This window comes from Stegostoma tigrinum, chromosome 17, assembly GCF_030684315.1.
Source record: "Stegostoma tigrinum isolate sSteTig4 chromosome 17, sSteTig4.hap1, whole genome shotgun sequence".
Taxonomy (NCBI): Eukaryota; Metazoa; Chordata; class Chondrichthyes; order Orectolobiformes; family Stegostomatidae; genus Stegostoma; species Stegostoma tigrinum.
In genome coordinates, this window is record NC_081370.1 from 35458729 (window position 1) to 35477437 (window position 18709).

Sequence of the window (18709 nt, forward strand, 5' to 3'; positions counted from 1 at the left end):
TTGGTAGCTTACCTGAGTGGGTAAAGATCTGTCCAGTGGACAATGTAGGACGATGTGAAATTGTCTATTTTGTTTGGAAGAATAAAAAAGAAACACACCCCCGAGATGGTGAGAGATTGCAAAGTTCTAAGATTCAGAGGCATAGAAGTCACAAACAATTAGTATGCAGGTACAGCAAGTACTTAGGAAAGTTTTACTGAGTTATCATTTATCGTCAGGAGAATTGAATACAAAGGGATGGAGGCTATGCTTCATATAGATCATTGCTGAAACCACAGCTAGAGTACTGTGTCCAGTATTGATATCCTTATTCAGGAAAGGGTGAGGGTGTAAATCTGTTGCAAGCAATTCAAAGAGGGTTTACTCGATTATCACCTGGACTGGGCAGGTTGTCTTATGAGGGAAAGTTGTATAGTCTAGGCTTTTATCCACTGCAGGTTAGAGGATTGAGAGGCAGCCTGACTGAAATATATCATACCCTTCAGGGCCTTGACAGATGGATGTGGAAAGGATGTTTACCATTATAGGTGGATCTAGAATTTGGAGCCATTGGCTTTTTGGAAAAAATGGTCATCAATTTAAGGCAGAATTGAAAAGGTTCTTTTCTCACAGAGATGAGAGTTTGAAAGCTTCGTCCTCAAAAGACCATTAAAACAAAGTCTTTTGAGTCCTTTTAAGGTAGAGATTGATAGATTCTTAATAAGTAAGAGGGTGAAACTTTTTCATAGAAACCCTAGTGTGGAAACAGGCCATTCAGCCCAACAGGTCCACACCAACTCTCCAAACAGCATCCCACCCAGACTCAACTCCCCTACCCAATAACCCTACATTTCCCATGGTTAATCCACCTAACCTGCTCTTCTTTGGACTGTGAGAGGAAATTGGAGCTGCCAGAAGAAACCCACACAGACACAGGAAGGACATGCAAACTCCACCCAAGGCCAGCATTGAATCCAGGTCTCTGGTGCTGTGAGGCAGCAATGCTAAGCACTAAGCCACCATGCTACCTGGTGATAGACTGGAATGTGAAGTAATTAGATCAACCATGGCCTTCTCCTACTCCTAATTCATATGTTTATCACCTTGGAGCCCAACAATTTCTGTCCAAGATCCAATACATGCTTCTAACATGTGGTGCCCAGAGCTGTTAACAGGGCTCTGGATGAAGTCTAATCAGAGTTCCTATCACTGTAACATGACTCACTCATATTGCAAGGCTCTCGATATGAAGACCTGCATAGCCCATCAGAATTTTGATTATTTTTGGTACCTGTTCATAATTCTTTTATGACCTATGTACCTAAATCCCAAATTTCATTGAGCCTCCACTGATTCTACTTTTGCATCGCACTCCATTTTTTCCTTTTTAGATCTAAATATGGATGACCTTATGTTTATTTACATTGAAATCCATTTGCCATAATTTGACACATTTATCAATATCACTTTGTAATTCTACACTTTCATCTACAATAATGCTTAACATTCTGTCGTCAGCAAATGTAGATTATTGTTATCCCTTCATCTAAGTCATTAATGAGTACTGTGAGTAGTTGATGTTGAGTTTGGTCTCACAGCTAGAATACAATGTATCTGTAAAAGACATGTTCATCATATCATCACTGCATCATGGCATGTGACCTGATGATGTCAACGTCTCAGACTCTACCTTACTGTAACTGCTTACATGACACACTGCGGAAGGTGTTCTATAGTTTGTAAACCCAGATAGACATGATAATGCCCATTATTATAATCATTGCTCCTCACATCATGCCAATTAGAGTGATTACAATCAGACCTGATCTCTGTCTCCTGCTAACCAGCCAATTTCCTAACCTGGGTGAAACAACTTGTCTTCACTCCCATGGACTACATGTAGCTAACAGTCTCTCACGATGATTGTATCAAATGAAGGCAAATGAGGTTAAGAGACAGATCAGCCATGATCTACTTGAATGGCGGAAGAGCTTAAGAGGAAAAATGGCTTCCTCCATGTGTAAACTAGGGAGCTAATGCTTCATGACACAGACACATGTTGACTTTCAAACAGTGAGTATACAAGGTGTAATATCTCTGGAAGTCACTGTCACTCAGAAAACTGTTCGCAGTGAGTGATTTTGGAAACAATGATCCGACACCGTGCTGTGGGAACTGCTCTCTGAGACTGCGGCCAAGCTGAAGAGTGAGAAAACCACACACAGCAACTGCTCAAGACTTTGCTGACACTGAGCAGAAAAGCAATATTTGCATGTTTTATTTGTGGAATGTGCATTTTTTTCTGTTAGGACAGTTAAAAACATCTGACAAGCAAACTCGAAATCAGGAAAGGAACTTCCTAACTGCCAGATGTTCTGGGGTCAAAAGGCAGAGATGTGACTTCAAGTAGATTTTCTCCCTAACATGTTCTTTGCTGTTCCAGGACAAGGCCCAGGAATAATTTACATTCTGTATAAGGAGTGAGTTGACTATCCCTGCTGCTGTAATGACAAGCATTTTAGTACCTAGTGATAACTGATACAGAGACACTGATACAACAACAAAATGCAATTATGTAGAACCTTTAATATAGAAAAATGTTGCAAGATGTTTCAGAGGACCTTTATCAAACAAAATCTGACATGTGATTCACTTAAGGGGATATTTGGTGAGATTACCAATGTTGTAGCCAAAAGGAGATGTCCTCGAGAAAGTCTTAAAGGAAGAAGAGAGGTTCGGGGAGGGAATTCCAGAGTTTAGAATCCAGGCAATTTTTTTTTTACAGCCACCAATGGTGGATTGTTAAAATCAGGAATGTGCAAGAACCCTCTTATTGCTTCTGACCAACTGCCACGAAGCATCTAATCACTGAAAAGTCCTTTCCTGGCCTCATGTTAGCTCATATTGTTAGCTCTTCCCTCTCTTCAAGTACTGCCGGACTCCACTTGAAAATCTGTCCACAAACATCCTCTCCTCAAAAAGCCCACCCTCGACTTCTGACATTGTTAATTGTGGCTAAAGGTGTTATATAAATGCAAATTGTTGGTGTTTCAACTCTGGCCCATTGTGTACGCCTGATTTTCATTGCCCCACTTTTGGTGGTCATGCTTCCAGCTGGATGGCCTCTAGGCTCTGGAATTCCCTCCATTTCTCCAGCACCTCTGCTCCTTTAACATGCTCCTCAAAACCTACCACTTTCGGTCACATGACCTATTATTCTTTGTGTGGCTCAATGTCAATATTTTTTTCCATAATATTACTGCAAAACACTTTGGAACATTTAACTTTGTCAAAGGAGCCATATAAATGCAAACTGTTGTGCTGGTGATCACATAAATCTGAATCTGTTATCATCCAGCATCTATGCAGCATACTGAGTTCAGTTGAGGGCAACATAGTACAGGCAATATATTAAGGGTTAGTGTGCATTCCCCTTACTTATTTAATTGAGATTTTAACTAGTTTTAATGCAATGGATTAGCACATCAGTCTCCTCTACAATGGGGAGATAAAGCACAGACTGGGCACTTCGCTGAACGACTACACTCTGTTCGTGAAAATGACCGTGAGCTTCCAGTTGCCTGTCACTTCAACACATCACCATGTTCCCATGTAAACATCTCTGTCTCAGGTCTGCTGCACTGCTCCAGGAGGCCCAACGCAAGCTGGAGGAATAAAATCTCACCTTCTGCCTCAGTACCTTACAGCCTCCAGGACACAACAATTTCAGAATGGGAGCATCGTGCTCTATGTTTGTCACCACGCCCCACACCTCTAGGTCTTCTCTTGTACGGATTGTTTCCAGCACAGGCAACTCATTTTCAACTATTTACTCTTCTCATTAGCACACCTAATCCATCCCTCTCTCTCAATTTATCATCAGCAATTTCTTTGTTTGCCTATCCTACCCTCCCTCCCTCTGTCTTTCTCTCTCTCTCCGGACACCTCTTCCATGTACTCTATTCACATTCACCTCACCTTATCATCAACATAAATACCACTCCTTCCCAGGAATTTTCACTTCAGAAGGGTCACTGGACTCAAAACGTTAACTCTGATTTTCTCTGTACAGATGCTGCCAGACCTGCTGAGTCTCTCCAGTGCTTCCTATTTTTGTTTCAGATCTCCAACATCCATGTTCTTTGTTTCCATTTTAATTTATACTAAAGTCTAATTGAAACAGTCTCCCCAGTTCACAAAAGGGCAGGCAAACAAAAGGGTGTGACCACTCCTACCAGTCTCCCCTTCCTTCTCCTTACAGCGGAATTCAATGTAACTGTTGGCTTCTTCATTGTGTTCCTTCAGGAGCAGCTTCCTTCCATTACATATCACCAGGCACCTCTCCTTTCCAACCCAGTGAGAGCAAATAAAATTACACAGTTTTATTGTTACCCTGTGAAAAGTGGAGATGAGAATTAGGAAAAGGATTGTCTTATGAGCACTTGCCAACTGCCAAGTGATGTTCAACGACAACAAAAATAACTGCATTTATATAGCGCCTTTAAGATGGTAAAATTTGCCACGGCACATCAAATATAGCATTACCATATAGTTGCCAAATAAGGAGATACTAGGATAGGTGATAACTAGTTTGATCAAAGTGGTAGGTTTTAAGACGCATGTTGAAGGAATACGGGAATGGACAGAAAGATGGGGAGGTTTAAAAAGGAGGGAATTCCAGAGCTTAAACACCAGACTACCACAGGTATTGCTGCCAATGCCAGAGAGATTAACAATATGGATGAAGAAGAATTGAGAATGACAGGAACCCTGACATCACAAATGGGCTAATTCGGCAGGGGCAAGGTGAGGGATCTGAGGACAAAAATGAAATATTTTAAATCAAGGTACATTTAGGCCAGGAGCCAAAGGTTTATGCAACATCACTTTTAACAAAATTTATTTTCAGTACAGCTGCAATGAAGTTCTATTCCTTAAATAAATCCAAATCTGTTAAGACAAAACTGATTTAAAATGCAATTTAAATTAATTAATGTAAACTTATAAAGAAGCCAGACTGCAAATACTGAAGGTACACAGAATTTCTGAAATGTAAAGCTAGCTCAGGATACGACTGTCTTATCAACAACATAGTGAAATGGGATGAATGGCCTACGTCTGTCCCGTTTCTCAGGTTTCCCAAACTCATCATCTTTCTCATTGTTTGGGTGGCACGGTGGCTCAGTGGTTAGCACTGCTGCCTCACAGTGCTAGGGACCCAGGTTCAATTCCACCCTTGGGCGGCTGTCTGTGTGGAGTTTACACGTTCACCCTGTGTCTGTATGGATTTCCTCGGGGTGCTTGGGTTTCCTCCCACTGTCCAAAGATCTTCAGGTTGGGTGGACTGGCCATGCTAAATTGCCTGTAGTGTTCAGGGATGTGTAGATTAGGTGGGTTATATGGGGTGGGTCTGGCTGGGATGCTGAAAGGGTCGGTGTGGACTTGTTGGGCCAAAGGGCCTGTTTCCACACTTTAGGGATTCTAAGATAAATTCACACTAGATATTGTGGAGAGACCTGTTCCTCATGAGCCTTCGTCCCATCCCCCATTAGCATTTAACAGAGGAGAGAAAAATGGAACAGTAAAAAGGTTAAGAGCAGTGATACCTGTGGAAGAATCCTTGTGGAATTTCTGGCAAGAAGAATGCTCTAACATGGAGATCGTCATCGCTGTCTTCATTCCACTGTTTTGATACCACCTTTGCATCAGTCAAGTAACTTGGGAATAAGTAGGTGAGAGGCGGTGCACTATCTGGCAGTAACCACTGGCGGCCTGGTCTGAACTCAGGTGCATTAGGATTTAGGGCCTGGAGTTTTGAAGAAAGACAGATATCAAAATATTCCAATATTTGGAAGAGTTTGCCCTTTTCTTGGTCATCTCCAATCAGGTCCTCTGCAATTTCATGCAGCTCTTTATTACCATTTACCCTCAGTTGATGCTTGACAAGTACCATGATGGCTTTATGGTGTAGAGTTGCTTTAGTCTGAAAGTCAACAATCCATTTTTGTTGGTCTGGCTTAATGGCTGATTCCTTTTTCAGTGTTTTGGCTGGGATGTTGTTCAGCTGGTTTAACAGATCATGGCGAACAATCATCTGAAATAGCAAAGAAATTGATTGGAAAGACATTCCAATTTATGTAACTTTAAGTCCGTTTTCCCTATTTACTCACTGGTACGTGTATTAGAGAGTTTTCATTAGCGATTGTTGTTAACATTCACGTTATTTCATATATAATCACAAAATCTCCCTAGAAGGGAGATAGAAAAGAAAAACACAGAAAGAGTTCTGTAACATAAGGGTAAAATACTATGGAAATCTGAAATGAAAACAGCGAATGCTGGAAATATTCAGCACAAACGGCAGCATCCGTAGAGGGAAATACATTTCACATTTTGGGTCTGTGATTTTTTTTCACAGTTCTAATCAATGGCCTTAGCCCTGAAACATTAACTCTGTTTCTCGCTCGAAAGACCTTACAAAATTTACTGTGAGTATTTTTGTCATTTTCTGTCTTTTATTTCAGATTTCTAAAGGCTTTTCACAATTTCAACATGTTACAGCGAACAAAGTATTTTTTGAACTGCGATAATTGTTATAAAATGCAAATCAGTTTATAGACAGCAAGAGTCCACCAAGAGAAATGTAATAATAAGCAGATAATAAGTATTTGTGGTGAGCTTGGTGCTGACGAATGCCAGGACACCAGGCAAAAAACCCTTGTCCTTCCTCCATCAGTGGCAATACACTCTTTAATCTGCCAGGCAAAGACAGATGAGGCCTCCCTTTAAAAACTCATTATCTAACGGCGCAGTGCACCTTCTAGATATTTACAATCAACCTGTCAGAGACGTTATTACAATTTGGGACTTCAACTCCTGACTCAGAGGTAAGGACAACACCACTGCATCACAAGAGATCCTTAAATGAACAGAACAAACTGAGGCCAAAGTATCACCCAGTCATGGACACGTAGGAAGACTCTCGAGTGGAAAAGGAAGCTCTGGGATTATTGTTGGCTCTTAAATGTTACTAAATTCATGTTATCGGTACCACAAAGAAACACAAATTTACACTGATCATAAACCGTTGGCCTTTCTAAATTTGCAATTCGATATACTGAATTAATTTGCTAACAATAGACAATAGGCAATAGGTGCTGGAGTAGGTCATTCGGCCCTTCAAGCCAGCACCACCATTCATTATGATCATGGCTGATCATCCACAATCAGTATCCTAACCAAACCTTATAATGCAGAAATTGTTCCAGATGCACTATCAAGAATATAACAATACTCGTAACTAATTCCAATCTGAAGGTGAAATCTAGGCTGATGTTTTCCAACATTCTGTGACTGTTGGCAATTGGATCTCGTTGACAGGAAATCACAGGAGCTTTGAGAAGTGAATCCATTCTTTCTTCTGCATTCGAACCCCTGCCCCTACGTGAGTGTTGTTCTTTTGTTTTTGCCTAATTTTGAAACCCATGATATCTCTGCAGAGTTGTCTGTCCTTGTCTGTGTATGAATTATGTCTGTGTGGGTTTCAGGAGATATAGTTTAAATCTGTGTAGTAGTTCAGTTGATAACCAGGTTTACCATTTCTTTAAGCCATAAGTTTGTTTCTAATAAATAGGCTTCTCTTTACTTTATTAAAGAAGCTGGTGAAGGTCTCTTTTGTTCCAGATAACAGTAGTAAAAAAAAATAATTTGCCGCTTTGGTGATTATTTAAGACATTTACATTTTTGGTGCAGCTCACGGAGTAGTGGGATTTGACAGATTCCTTCTGTGCTGTATGTTTCTACCATTTTGTGAATGGTGAAAGGAGGGAGTGATCCAAGAATGACATTCATCTCAAACAGAATGGAAACAGGAGTGAACCCAGTCTGACACTTACCCTAAACAAAGTGATCAGAAATGATGGCTTCAGGGCATCTGATGAAAGGTTATCAAGCTGAAACATTAACTCGGTTTCATCTGATAGATGCTCTCTGACATGCAGATATCTTCCATCCATTCATTTTTGTTTTTTTTTTCAATTTTCAGCATCTGAGGTGTTTTTCTTGCATAGTGCTATTTATTTCATTACCACTTCTCTTCTGGAATGCCTACTTTGACAAAAATCTGCTCTCCTTTCCAACTTCACTTCTGTTTGGTCCTCCCAACCTGGCCACCTTCTTTGCTTTCTGTTTGCCTCCTCTCGTATCTTTAAAGTAAAACTCATTTTACAGCCATGTTTCCTTCCTCAGCAACTATCCTAGGTTCAACCTATTCCTTGAGGAATCCAACTCCACCCTTCCTGTTACAATCTCAGGTAACATAGAGAATTCCTCAAGACTTTGCTATTGCCACACTCTTTGGATGTATTCTCAAAGCTACTATGAGCTCACTCCCTCTATCTCTAAGCTAACCAACTGTTCCACAGCTTCATTTCCTCCTCCATCTTACTTGGGACTTTAACAAAAAAAGCATTTTGTCATTCTTTCAGGTGTGAAAGATCACAAGCCCTCACTGACTCATGGGTAGCAGAACCCCTCTTGATTCTTCACCCTTCCCCCAATCCCTCAAGTCTCATCCCTTTCTACATATTCATAATACATCCCGACCTTCACCACTCTGAACCTGAGCACTTTGGCCTTGGAAAAGCTCTGCTTTGTCTGAGTCCTCACATGTTTGGCAAAGTAATTAGAGAGAAGTAGGAAAGACTTCCTGCATATGGAGTTAAGATTCCAAGTTAAGATTACACTTCCTGAAAGCATTGTGGAAGCAGATGTTAAAGGAAATTTTGGAGGATAGTTGGACGTGAATTAGAAACCTTTGCAAGGATGTGGAGAATTGCCGACAGACTGAACTTGGTGATATATCTCTTCCAAAAGGGCTGGTACAGAGGTGACAGATTCCTTCTGTGCTGTATCTACCATTTCATGAATGGTGAAAGGAGGAAGTGATCCAAGAATGACATTCATCCCAAACAGAATGAAAACAGGAGTGAACCCAGTCTGACACTTACCTTAAACAAAGTGATCAGAAATGATGGCTTCAGGAATACAATTTTATCTAGAGCCTGCAGATTCTGGAACCACAGAATTAACCCAATCCGATGCAAATAACTCAAAATGTATTCCAGTTGCTCGCTGTCAATGTTGTGAACATTTACCATTTCCAGTAATTCATCGAGTGCTACAGTTCCTGTTGTTAAAAGTCCACAACATTAAAAGTTAGCGCCTGTATAACTTGTGTGCTAGGGAATCTATGTGGATGAACTGTATGCCTGTGGGAATTACGTTGTGTGGAACTGTGGTCCAGAATCAGTGTTTGTAGAATCTGTACCCAAGTGTGAATCTGTGTTTGTGGAACTATGTCCCAGTGACAGTTTGTCTCTGGAACTGTATCCCAGTCACTAATGTAAGTGGAACTGTGCTCTAATAAGAGTTAGTGTGTGTCGGATTGTATTGAAAGTTGTGATGTAAACTGTGTGATTTAACATATTAATATCATTTATTTTAGAGTTTGGATTTTGAACTAGTACCAAGTGAGCTTTAGTCTGTGTGCATATGGTCATTTCATGGATAACTTGTCAATATTTCTGAAGTAGTAAAAACTGCAGATGCTGGAGATTTCTGAGATAACAAGGTGTGGAGCTGGACGAACGCAGCAGGCCAAGCAGCATCAGAGGAGCAGGAAGAGTGAGAAGGGTCTAGGCCCAAAACGTCAACCTTTGCATTGTAGTGATGTTTATTATTGCATGGAATTTGGAGATGGCTTTGAATGTTGCTGAGAGTTTGCTGAAGGTGAAAGATATAGCAGTGGATTGTCTGAAATTTTTGGCTAAAGCTAAACTGAAATGGCTGGCAGATAAATTAAAGGTAGAAGTAAAATCAGGACCTCGTAAGAGTTAGAATTGAAAAAAGGAAACCTGAAATTGGGGTGTTCCAGCTGGAATTATCTCAGATAAAGTTAGGGAAGAAAACATGAGTTAAAAGAGAGAACAAAAAGCAGACAATAGGGGAAAGGACACCGAGCTAAGAACATTTGAAATGGAAAGTGACGCAAAGGGAAGTCAGAGGACATTGGAAATTGATGAGAGAAAGTAAACCAAAGGAAGATGAAGGTGAGGCAAACAAAATATAGAGGGAGATGGAAATAAAAACAGTTGAATTCCAAAGAGAAAGGTAACTTAAACAACATGATCTGACCAAAGAAAAGGTTTAAAGTAAAGAAGAAAGAGTAAGGTAATAGCTCAAAGGATAATTCTGATTCCAATGAAAGACTTGGTTTAACTTAGACTTTATACACAGTGATAACATTTCCAGAGGATGGAGTCGAAAGGTATTCTACCTCCTCCGAGAAGGTAGATGGGCAGATGACATGAAGGAGATTTGTTTCAGAGCTTTAGACAATTACAGTTATGACTGTGTACTATATACCATATTGCCATATGATGCAGGAGCAGAATTAGGCCATTTGGCCTATCGAGTCAACTCTGCCATTTGATCAGGGATGACATGTTTCTCAACCCCATTCTCCTACCTTCTCCACCTAATCCTTGATCCCCATGAGTAATCAAGAACCCATCGACCTCTGTCTTAAATACACACAATGACCTGGCCTCCAGATTTTCGGGTGACAAGGAATTCCACCAATTCACCACCCTCTGGCTGAAGAAATTCCTCCTCATCTCAGTTCTAAAGAGTTGTCCCTTCACCCTGTGGCTGTGTACTATATACCATATCGCCATAAGATGTAGGAGCAGAATTAGGCCATTTGGCCCATCGAGTCAACTCTGCCATTTGATCAGGGATGACATGTTTCTCAACCCCATTCTCCTACATTCTCCACCTAATCCGTGATCCCCATGAGTAATCAAGAACCCATCTACCTCTGTCTTAAATACACACAATGACCTGGCCTCCAGATTTTCGGGTGACAAGGAATTCCACCAATTCACCACCCGCTGGCTGAAGAAATTCCTCCTCTTCTCAGTTCTAAAGCGTTGTCCCTTCACCCTATGGCTGTGCCCTCAGGCCTTAGTCTCTCCTACTAGTGAAAACATCTTCAGAACAACAGAAATAGGTATTAAAATGACAGCAGTAGAGAACATATTTCCTTGGAATGTACTAAGAAGGAAGAGATGGTTCTATACAGCTGAAAAACAACTTTATTTAATATTGACAAAAAGAATCATATCTCTAGGAGTTCTGAGTATTTTGTCTCAAAAGGAGGGTGACTCCTTATGCTTAGAATCAGGGGGTAAACCGATAAAGATATTGAGAAACACTGAACCAAGTCAGTCCATTGATGCTGGTTGATAATACTATTTGTCCTTCAGAGAGGTTAATGAAGGACAAAATATTGACTGGATGCATATGTGGAGGTTGCAAATCAGTGAGATTAAAAAGTGAATTGGTAAATGTAGAAGTTGTAATGGGAATAATGGAATCAATTTTCTCCGGCAGGTTCACTAATATTGACTTCACCAGTGCTGATGATATAATGAGTAGAGGTAAAAGGAACTGAAACGTTACAGAATCAGTATCCTGTATTGTTCCTTCATTGTGTCAGGGCCAGTCTCAGGCCCATAGAATTAGGCAGGAAGACAAGGAGTCTATAAAACAGGAGAATGATTGAGTTATAAATTCAGTTATCGGATGCATTTTTTAAAAAAAGCTGGAAAAATGAATGTGAAGAGAATGAGGCTGATATGTTAAACCCTTTTCCTTTCATAGAAATGCTACTGATTCAGAATTTAAACAATTAAAAGCCTGTTTAACGCCCTGGTTAGAGTTAGATGCAAAAACAGTATCTCCTCAAGAAAGGAGACAGTTCAGGGCAGTTAGGAAATAGGTTACTTCAGTGTAAGGATCAGGTTTGAAAGCTTCAGACCAGAATTGTTTGTCTATAACCTGAAGGGTTATTTGAAACTGAGAAAATCTATGTTCAGTTGTGTGAATAATTAGGGGAGATGCTATCAGATTCTCAAATTACAAGAAATAGTTGACCAAACCAATAGATGTGATAGGGAATGGTATTTGTGGGTACTGTAAATTGATGGTGTTGGGAATGATGGGATTGTCATTTTAAACTGTGTTTTGAGATCTCCCAAATTGTATTACACCTAAGTAGCTCAGTTTATTCTATCTTTTTTTTTCTATCTTATTCTATCTGTTGCATAATAAATTTCTGTTAGAGTGCTTGCGTTTCAGTGAAAGAGCACCTTGATCAATAAAAATAGACAAAATATGATCTTTAAAGCCAATGCAAGTCAATGCGTGTGGAACTCTACTCCAGTGAGAATCAGTACTTTTAGGAGAGATGTGAAATGAAGAAAGAGCGAGGGAAGAGCAGGGATAATAGGCACTGCAGGTGCTGGAGAACCTGAGATAACAAGGTGTAGAGCTGGATGAACACAGCAGGCCAAGCAGCATCAGAGGAGCAGGAAGGCTGACGTTTCAGGCGTAGACCCTTCATCAGGAACTGGTTAGTGTGCAGTGACGTATTCAGGACTGAGATGAAGAGTTTTTTTCAAAGACTGTACATCTTTGGAATTCTCCATCTTAGAGAGCAGTTACTATTAAGTCATTGAGAATATTCAAGACAGAGTTCAATTAGTTTTTAGGTACTAAGAGGATTTAGGGACATGGGATATTTCAGACGTTGTGGCTGAAGTAGAAAAGCCTTGAAAGAACTGAATGGCCTACTGCTCTTATTTCTTATTTTCTTATGATTGATTGTTGTCAGCGTTGAGACAAGCCCCAGTGCTGTGTAAAATGAATAATCCTTACCATGAAATGGAACTTTTTGTGTTTCAATCAGTCCAGTAATAGCTTTTTCCACCTTCTTGTAAGTGACTGGAAGTGTCCGGATTGCATTTGGGAAAATATCTGTATTCCGAACTGATTCTAGAATCTGCATCCAAGCCTTGTTTATAGCATCATATTGAGTGCAGTCAACAGGAATGAGATCCAAAACCTGCAGGGCAAAGATGACCAATTCTAGTTCAACCCTGTTCAAATTCTCAAATATCTTCTCAATTTTCCAAGGAATGATGGAAGGAGGAAGGAAGGGAATGAAGGGGGCAAAGCATGTGTGAAAGGACGGAGGGTTAGATAGAAGAAAGGGAAAGAAAGAGGGAAGAATAAGATGAAAAATAGAAAAACAAAGATGGAGGGAAGGTAGGAGACAGGGACTAGGGAGAATGAAGAAATGAGGAAAGGAAGGGAGTGAAGGAGGAGTGCGGGGGAGGGTTAATTTGGAGGGGAAGGCATAGTATTTATGTTGCTGGACGAGTAAACCAGAAGTTGTGACTTCTGGAAAGTATGGACTCTGAGTTTAATAAATGCGGTAATTTATATCTGGCACCAGGATAATGACCATGACTCTTGTAGTTTGCTGTCTGACCGTTGTGAAGCAAACTGGAAAAGGAATGAAGACTGAGACTGACACTTCCTAATTCACTCAGGTTCTAGTAGGATGTGGCATCTCTGTAAAACGGCTGAGGCTGATGTGGGGGCCAGAGACCATTATAAATCAACGAGGACCAAATAATGTTTGAATAACATCACCTCTATCTCTCTGCCTCCTCCTGTTCCTCCCCAACAGTGGGCAGCATCAGAAGTATTCCTTGTCAATCCTTGTTCCATGCCAATGTCTGCCCATTAGTAAAGCACAAAAATCCAGGGGCATCAGCGCCTATAGTCCCAATCTGATGTTACCATGGAATTGGTTCTGCCCTGTTTAACTTAATTCTGTATTCATTCACATGATGAGGGCATTATTGGCTAGGCAGCATGTATTGCTCATCCAGAGGGCAGTTAAGAGTCGACTGCATTGCTGTGGGTCTGGAGTCACATGTAGGCCAGACCAGGTAAGGTTGGTGGATTTCCTTCCCTAAAGGACATTAGTAAACCAGATGGGTTTTTCCCCAACAATCAACAATGGATTCATGGTCATCAGTAGATTCTTAATTCCAGATATTTTATTGAATTCAAATTCCGCCATCTGCTGTGGTGGGATTTGAACCCAGGTGCCCAGAATAGTCCCCATTATCAGTCCAGCAATAATACCACTAGGCCATCACCTCCCCTTAACGTGTGCAAGTGAAACAAAGTGTTTCCAAACAAAGCAGTGACCCTTTAAGTGGTTAGCATATCCAACATGAAGCATGTTCTACCTTATAGAGAGATCATTATCTTCACCTTTAAATTATACTTGACTAAATCATCCAGCTTATTTGCTTGATCCCTGTATAATTCACACTGTGATTTCTCATTTAGTTTCGCCAGACGCTGGTTCAAATTCTCGTTTCTTTCAGTCAGCATCTCTTTGATCTTCTCTTCAATGTCCTTCTTCTTCATCTGGACATCATCCTTTTTACACAGATCCACGTGAGTCCCAATAGGAAGTACAATGGAATCTGGAACTCTCATGAAAATGTTATTGATCCAGAAACCAACTAGTTCCTTGAAGGAATCCTTGTCATCCAACTTATACCTGGAGAGAGATAACTAGCATCACTTAAAGACAAAATGAAACAAGACAGGGAGCCAATTGCGCAACTCAGAAATCAGGTTTATCTCATCAACTCTATCATAGATGCTGCCCTGCAACATTAGTCTCTTGTCAGGGATATCTTCCCCACCGGGTAAATAAGGAAGCGTCCAAAAAATTCATCCAACCTCACAACTTCATATTATAGTCCATTTACAATCAAATTACCATTGCCCAAATCTTGGCATTTGATGCACTGGGGATTGTTTGACCTTCCAAGTCTGAGGCTACCCTTTGACCTTCCAAAACACCAAACCAAGCTTGAGATTTATCCAGGCTCTTTCAGAAAAGTTTAGTCAATCAGTAACAGTGGCTCTTCACTGACAGGAAATTAGCTGAAAATAAATATACCCGGATCAAACCTTTTCTGTCATGAAAGTACATGTAAGCAAAGCAGAACTTGATTTTTGGAATGAGAGTTCAGATTGAACCAACACAAGTTTCAAGCTTGTTTAAAAACTCAATGAGCTGATTTTCTGAAAATGCAGTGAAGAAAACAACATTGGGATACTGAGACACTTTCGTAGAATCTCTACAGTGTGGAAACAGGCCATTCAGCCCAACAGGTCCACACCACCACCTCCCCCCCCGCAAAGACTCTCCCACCCAGACCTATCCCCTTGCCGTTTCCCTATAATTTCCATGTCAAATCCACCTAATTTATACACCCCTGGTCACTAAGGGTAGTTTAGCATTGCAAATCCATCTAACTTGCACATCTTTGGACTAAGGGAAGGAAACCAGAACAAGCCCATGCAGACAAGGGGAGAATGTACAAACTCCACACAGACAGTCACCCAAGGGTGGAGTCAAACCTGGGTCCCTGGTGCTGTGAGGCAACATTGCTAACCACTGAGACACACTGGGACTGTGAAATAGTGGGACATTTTGACACTAGTATTTGGACCCTGGGGCACTGTAACAGTGAGGAACTGACGCTGAGAGTGTGACACTGGAAAATGGTAATCAAAAATATGAATAGCACAGAATGAAAAGTATTCAAATGGGATTTGCTCATCTTAGTATGGACACAATGGGAAAGGAATAATGGAGAGAATGAAAGGAAGGCAATAAGAGATAGAGGGCAACAGTGAAAGCAAACTAAGTGGAGGATCTTTTTTAAATAGGAGAGAAGGAAGAGAATGTAAATTGGAGTGATGGAGGAAATCCAGCAAAAAGACAAGGAGAGGCATAAGACAGCAGGAAAGAAAGAGATGAAAGGGGAGGTAAGAAAGAATAATGAGGAGGGATGACTAGATACTGATTCACATCAGGAGGTTTAGATCTGCTTTCCCAAGCTCCAACGATTTAGTTAAACTGCAGTTCTGCAGATGAAGCAGATATTTTGCGCATCTTTGATACACGCTGTCATACACTGAGCTGTGTTCACTCAGTGAGATACTGAGCTGCTTGAAAATACCTTTTAAAAAGGAAGCAGTGTGATTAACACTTGGAGCAGATCAGGCAACTCCAAATCTCTGCAATCAAAGTGAAATGCTGCAGATCCTGGAAATCTGAAACAAATACCAAGAATGACAAACAGACTGAAGAGGAGTCAACAAGGGATTTCTGACACCAAGGCGGTTTCTCTCTCCACAGATCCTGCTGAGTTTTTCCAGCATTCCTCTGTGTTTGTTCCTGACCTCTCAATCCTAACCATCCGCTCACCTGTGCAAGTCAATGACAACCACGACCAGGGCTTGTGGTGTGATGAAGACATGGTGAGTCAGATAATACTCCAGGTGCCCAGCGAAATCCCAGCACAGGAAGGAGAAGTCTTCGATCTGAAACTCACTGATCTCAATCCCGATTGTCCTGTCATTCTCTGCAATCGTCACCAATTCCCGCTTGGTCAAACTTTTACACACAGTTGACTTGCCTGCCATGGATGCTCCAAGAAACATGGTCTTGACCCGCTTGTCCTTCAGAGACTCGTTGTTCTGGAGCTGTTTGAAATAACTGCGGATGTGCTGGAGGCCTCCACCACAGACTTCATCAGGGGGCTCCCTGAGTGGATTTGCACGGGCACTGAATCGCCTGAGAGAGCAGCCTTCAAACAGCACAGGCGGCAGCTCACATAACTTGTTATTTTCAATGTAAAATTCCTCAAGTTTTCCTAGTTTGCCAATTGCGTCAGGAATTTTCCTGATAAGGTTGTGAGACATGTTAAGGTACTGCAGCTCAGCACAACAGGTAAGGTCTCCCGGGAAGTCACTGAGCCGATTGTTGTTGAGTTTAAGCTGTTTTAGGAGTGGGAGACAGGAGAAAATTCCCTCTGGGATCTGTGGGATTTTGTTCTGGTTCAAATGCAGCTTTTCAAGATATCGCAGCGAGCCAATCTCTGAGGGAAAGTCCACCAGCTCATTTTTAGATAGGATGAGGGTCTCCAGACTCCTCAACTCGGAAATGTCTCTGACATTTTTCAGTCTGTTGCGGTCTAAATTGAGCTGACAGATCTGTGGGTTCTGCAGGATGTCCAGAGGTAAAACTTTTAGACGCCTCATGGATAAGTCCACATCTCGACCTTGGTTTTGCTCAGCTGTCTGGCTTTGCTCTGAAAAACAAACACACTTTCAAAAAAAAGTTCATTTAAAACTGGAGCATCAGAAATTTTCAGTGATATATTCCTGAGCAATGGCTGTATGCTGATTTTTTAAAGTGAAATTTATAAAAATTAGCGAGCCAAGCTCTCAAATTAAGGGCTGTGTTCTCTTTGCTGGCTGAACAGAAGTTGGGTTTTAGTGTGGTTTGTGTGCAGCATTCCAACCAACTTTATACTTCACTAACAAGCACCAGCAGATGGACGTGTGTAAATCAGGGGAGTGTGTGTGTGTGTGTGTGTGTGTGTGTGTGTGTTTGTATGTATTTGTCCATGCATGGAGTTGCGTGTGTGTGTGTGTATATGTCCATGCATGAGTGTGTGTGTATATGTGCGTGCATATATATGTGCATGTGTCTGTCTGTTCATGTGTATGTGTATGTGTGTGTGTGCTTCCATGTGTGTTTGTGCGTGCATATGTCCATGCACGTGTGCCTGTCCGCGCATGTGTGTGTTTGTGTGTGTCTGTGTGTGTGCACGTGTTTGTGTGTGTGCACGTGTGTGTGTGCACGCGCGCACGTGTTTGTGTGTGAGTGCGCATGTGATGTGTGTGTGCACATGCGTCCATGTGTGCCTGAGTGTGTGTGTTTGTAAGTGTGCGTGTGCATGTGTGTGTTTGTGATTCTGTGTGTGCATGTGAGAGACTCTGTGTGTGTGCTAATTAGGTAGTGCAAATCTAGGAGGGTGTGTGTGTTCCTGTGTGTGTGATAGCGTGCGTGTATGTATAAATCCAGGAGTGTAAATTCAGGAGTATGTTTGTAAAAATCAGGGAGTGTAAATCCAGGAGTTTTTTTCCCAATTCTGAACAATAGCAGACTTCCATTGGGCAATTACACTCAGTTGCCAATAAGATTGTCCTATATAAAGAAAACAATTTGAAAACAGGAAGTGGAGCTCCAGAAAGTGGGTTATTCTGCTCCCACATACCAGAGAGAGAGAGAGACTCAGCGAAAGACTGAGGGGCAGGACCGCACACAGAGTCACACACACAACAGCGTCAGAGAGAATCGCTGAAGCTGGGAGATAAGGGAGACAGAGATTGCGCCGCCAACCGGACACATCTCCGAGGCAGAATTTGAGAGTGCGGAACCGGACTCTCACAAAATCTTTGTCCCTGGGAATAAGATCACCGAACTGCCGGGCTGGGCTGCCCAATTTAGGGCTGCAGACAGGGAACAGCCCTTTGGTGCAAGCCGCTGTGTCCCAGTGACACACGGGGACCTGAGCCGGCACATCCGCGGGGGAAAGGGACCCGATAATGATTCACTCACCCGCTCTCCCGGCCATTCTGCTCCGAAAGGGGAAACGAAACTGAAAGCGTGTGACGTGTTGGGGTTGTCTCCGGGGATATTATGGGAACTGAGGATGAGGACAGTCTCAGAAGGAACAAATATACACCCCAGCCTCCCCATCAAACATGCACACACATAGATAACAAAGTGTGGAGCTGGATGAACACAGCAGGCCAAGCAGCATCTCAGGAGCACAAAAGCTAACGTTTCGGGCCTGGACCCTTCATCAAATTGTTATCTCGGATTTTCCAGCAGTTGCAGTTCCCATTATCTCTTAGTATTTTCAGTTAGTTT

The 18709-nt window shown here is 41.6% G+C and overlaps 1 protein-coding gene across 2 annotated transcripts in view; it reads right to left on the minus strand.

The window, feature by feature from the left end:
* si:ch211-210p4.6 (malignant fibrous histiocytoma-amplified sequence 1) overlaps nucleotides 1-18429 on the minus strand; it is a 30823-nt gene extending 12394 nt beyond the window's left edge. For both annotated transcript variants that reach the window (XM_048545097.2, XM_048545098.2), the window contains exons 1-7: nucleotides 18395-18429; nucleotides 16193-17078; nucleotides 14173-14467; nucleotides 12760-12946; nucleotides 8988-9166; nucleotides 5586-6073; nucleotides 4215-4372 (exon numbers count right to left, since the gene is read on the minus strand). In XM_048545097.2, coding sequence (XP_048401054.1) covers nucleotides 4215-4372; nucleotides 5586-6073; nucleotides 8988-9166; nucleotides 12760-12946; nucleotides 14173-14467; nucleotides 16193-17078; nucleotides 18395-18410 — 2209 coding nt within the window. In that variant the 5' untranslated portion in view covers nucleotides 18411-18429. The remainder of the gene's footprint in view (nucleotides 1-4214; nucleotides 4373-5585; nucleotides 6074-8987; nucleotides 9167-12759; nucleotides 12947-14172; nucleotides 14468-16192; nucleotides 17079-18394) is intronic.
* Nucleotides 18430-18709: the final 280 nt, after the last annotated feature.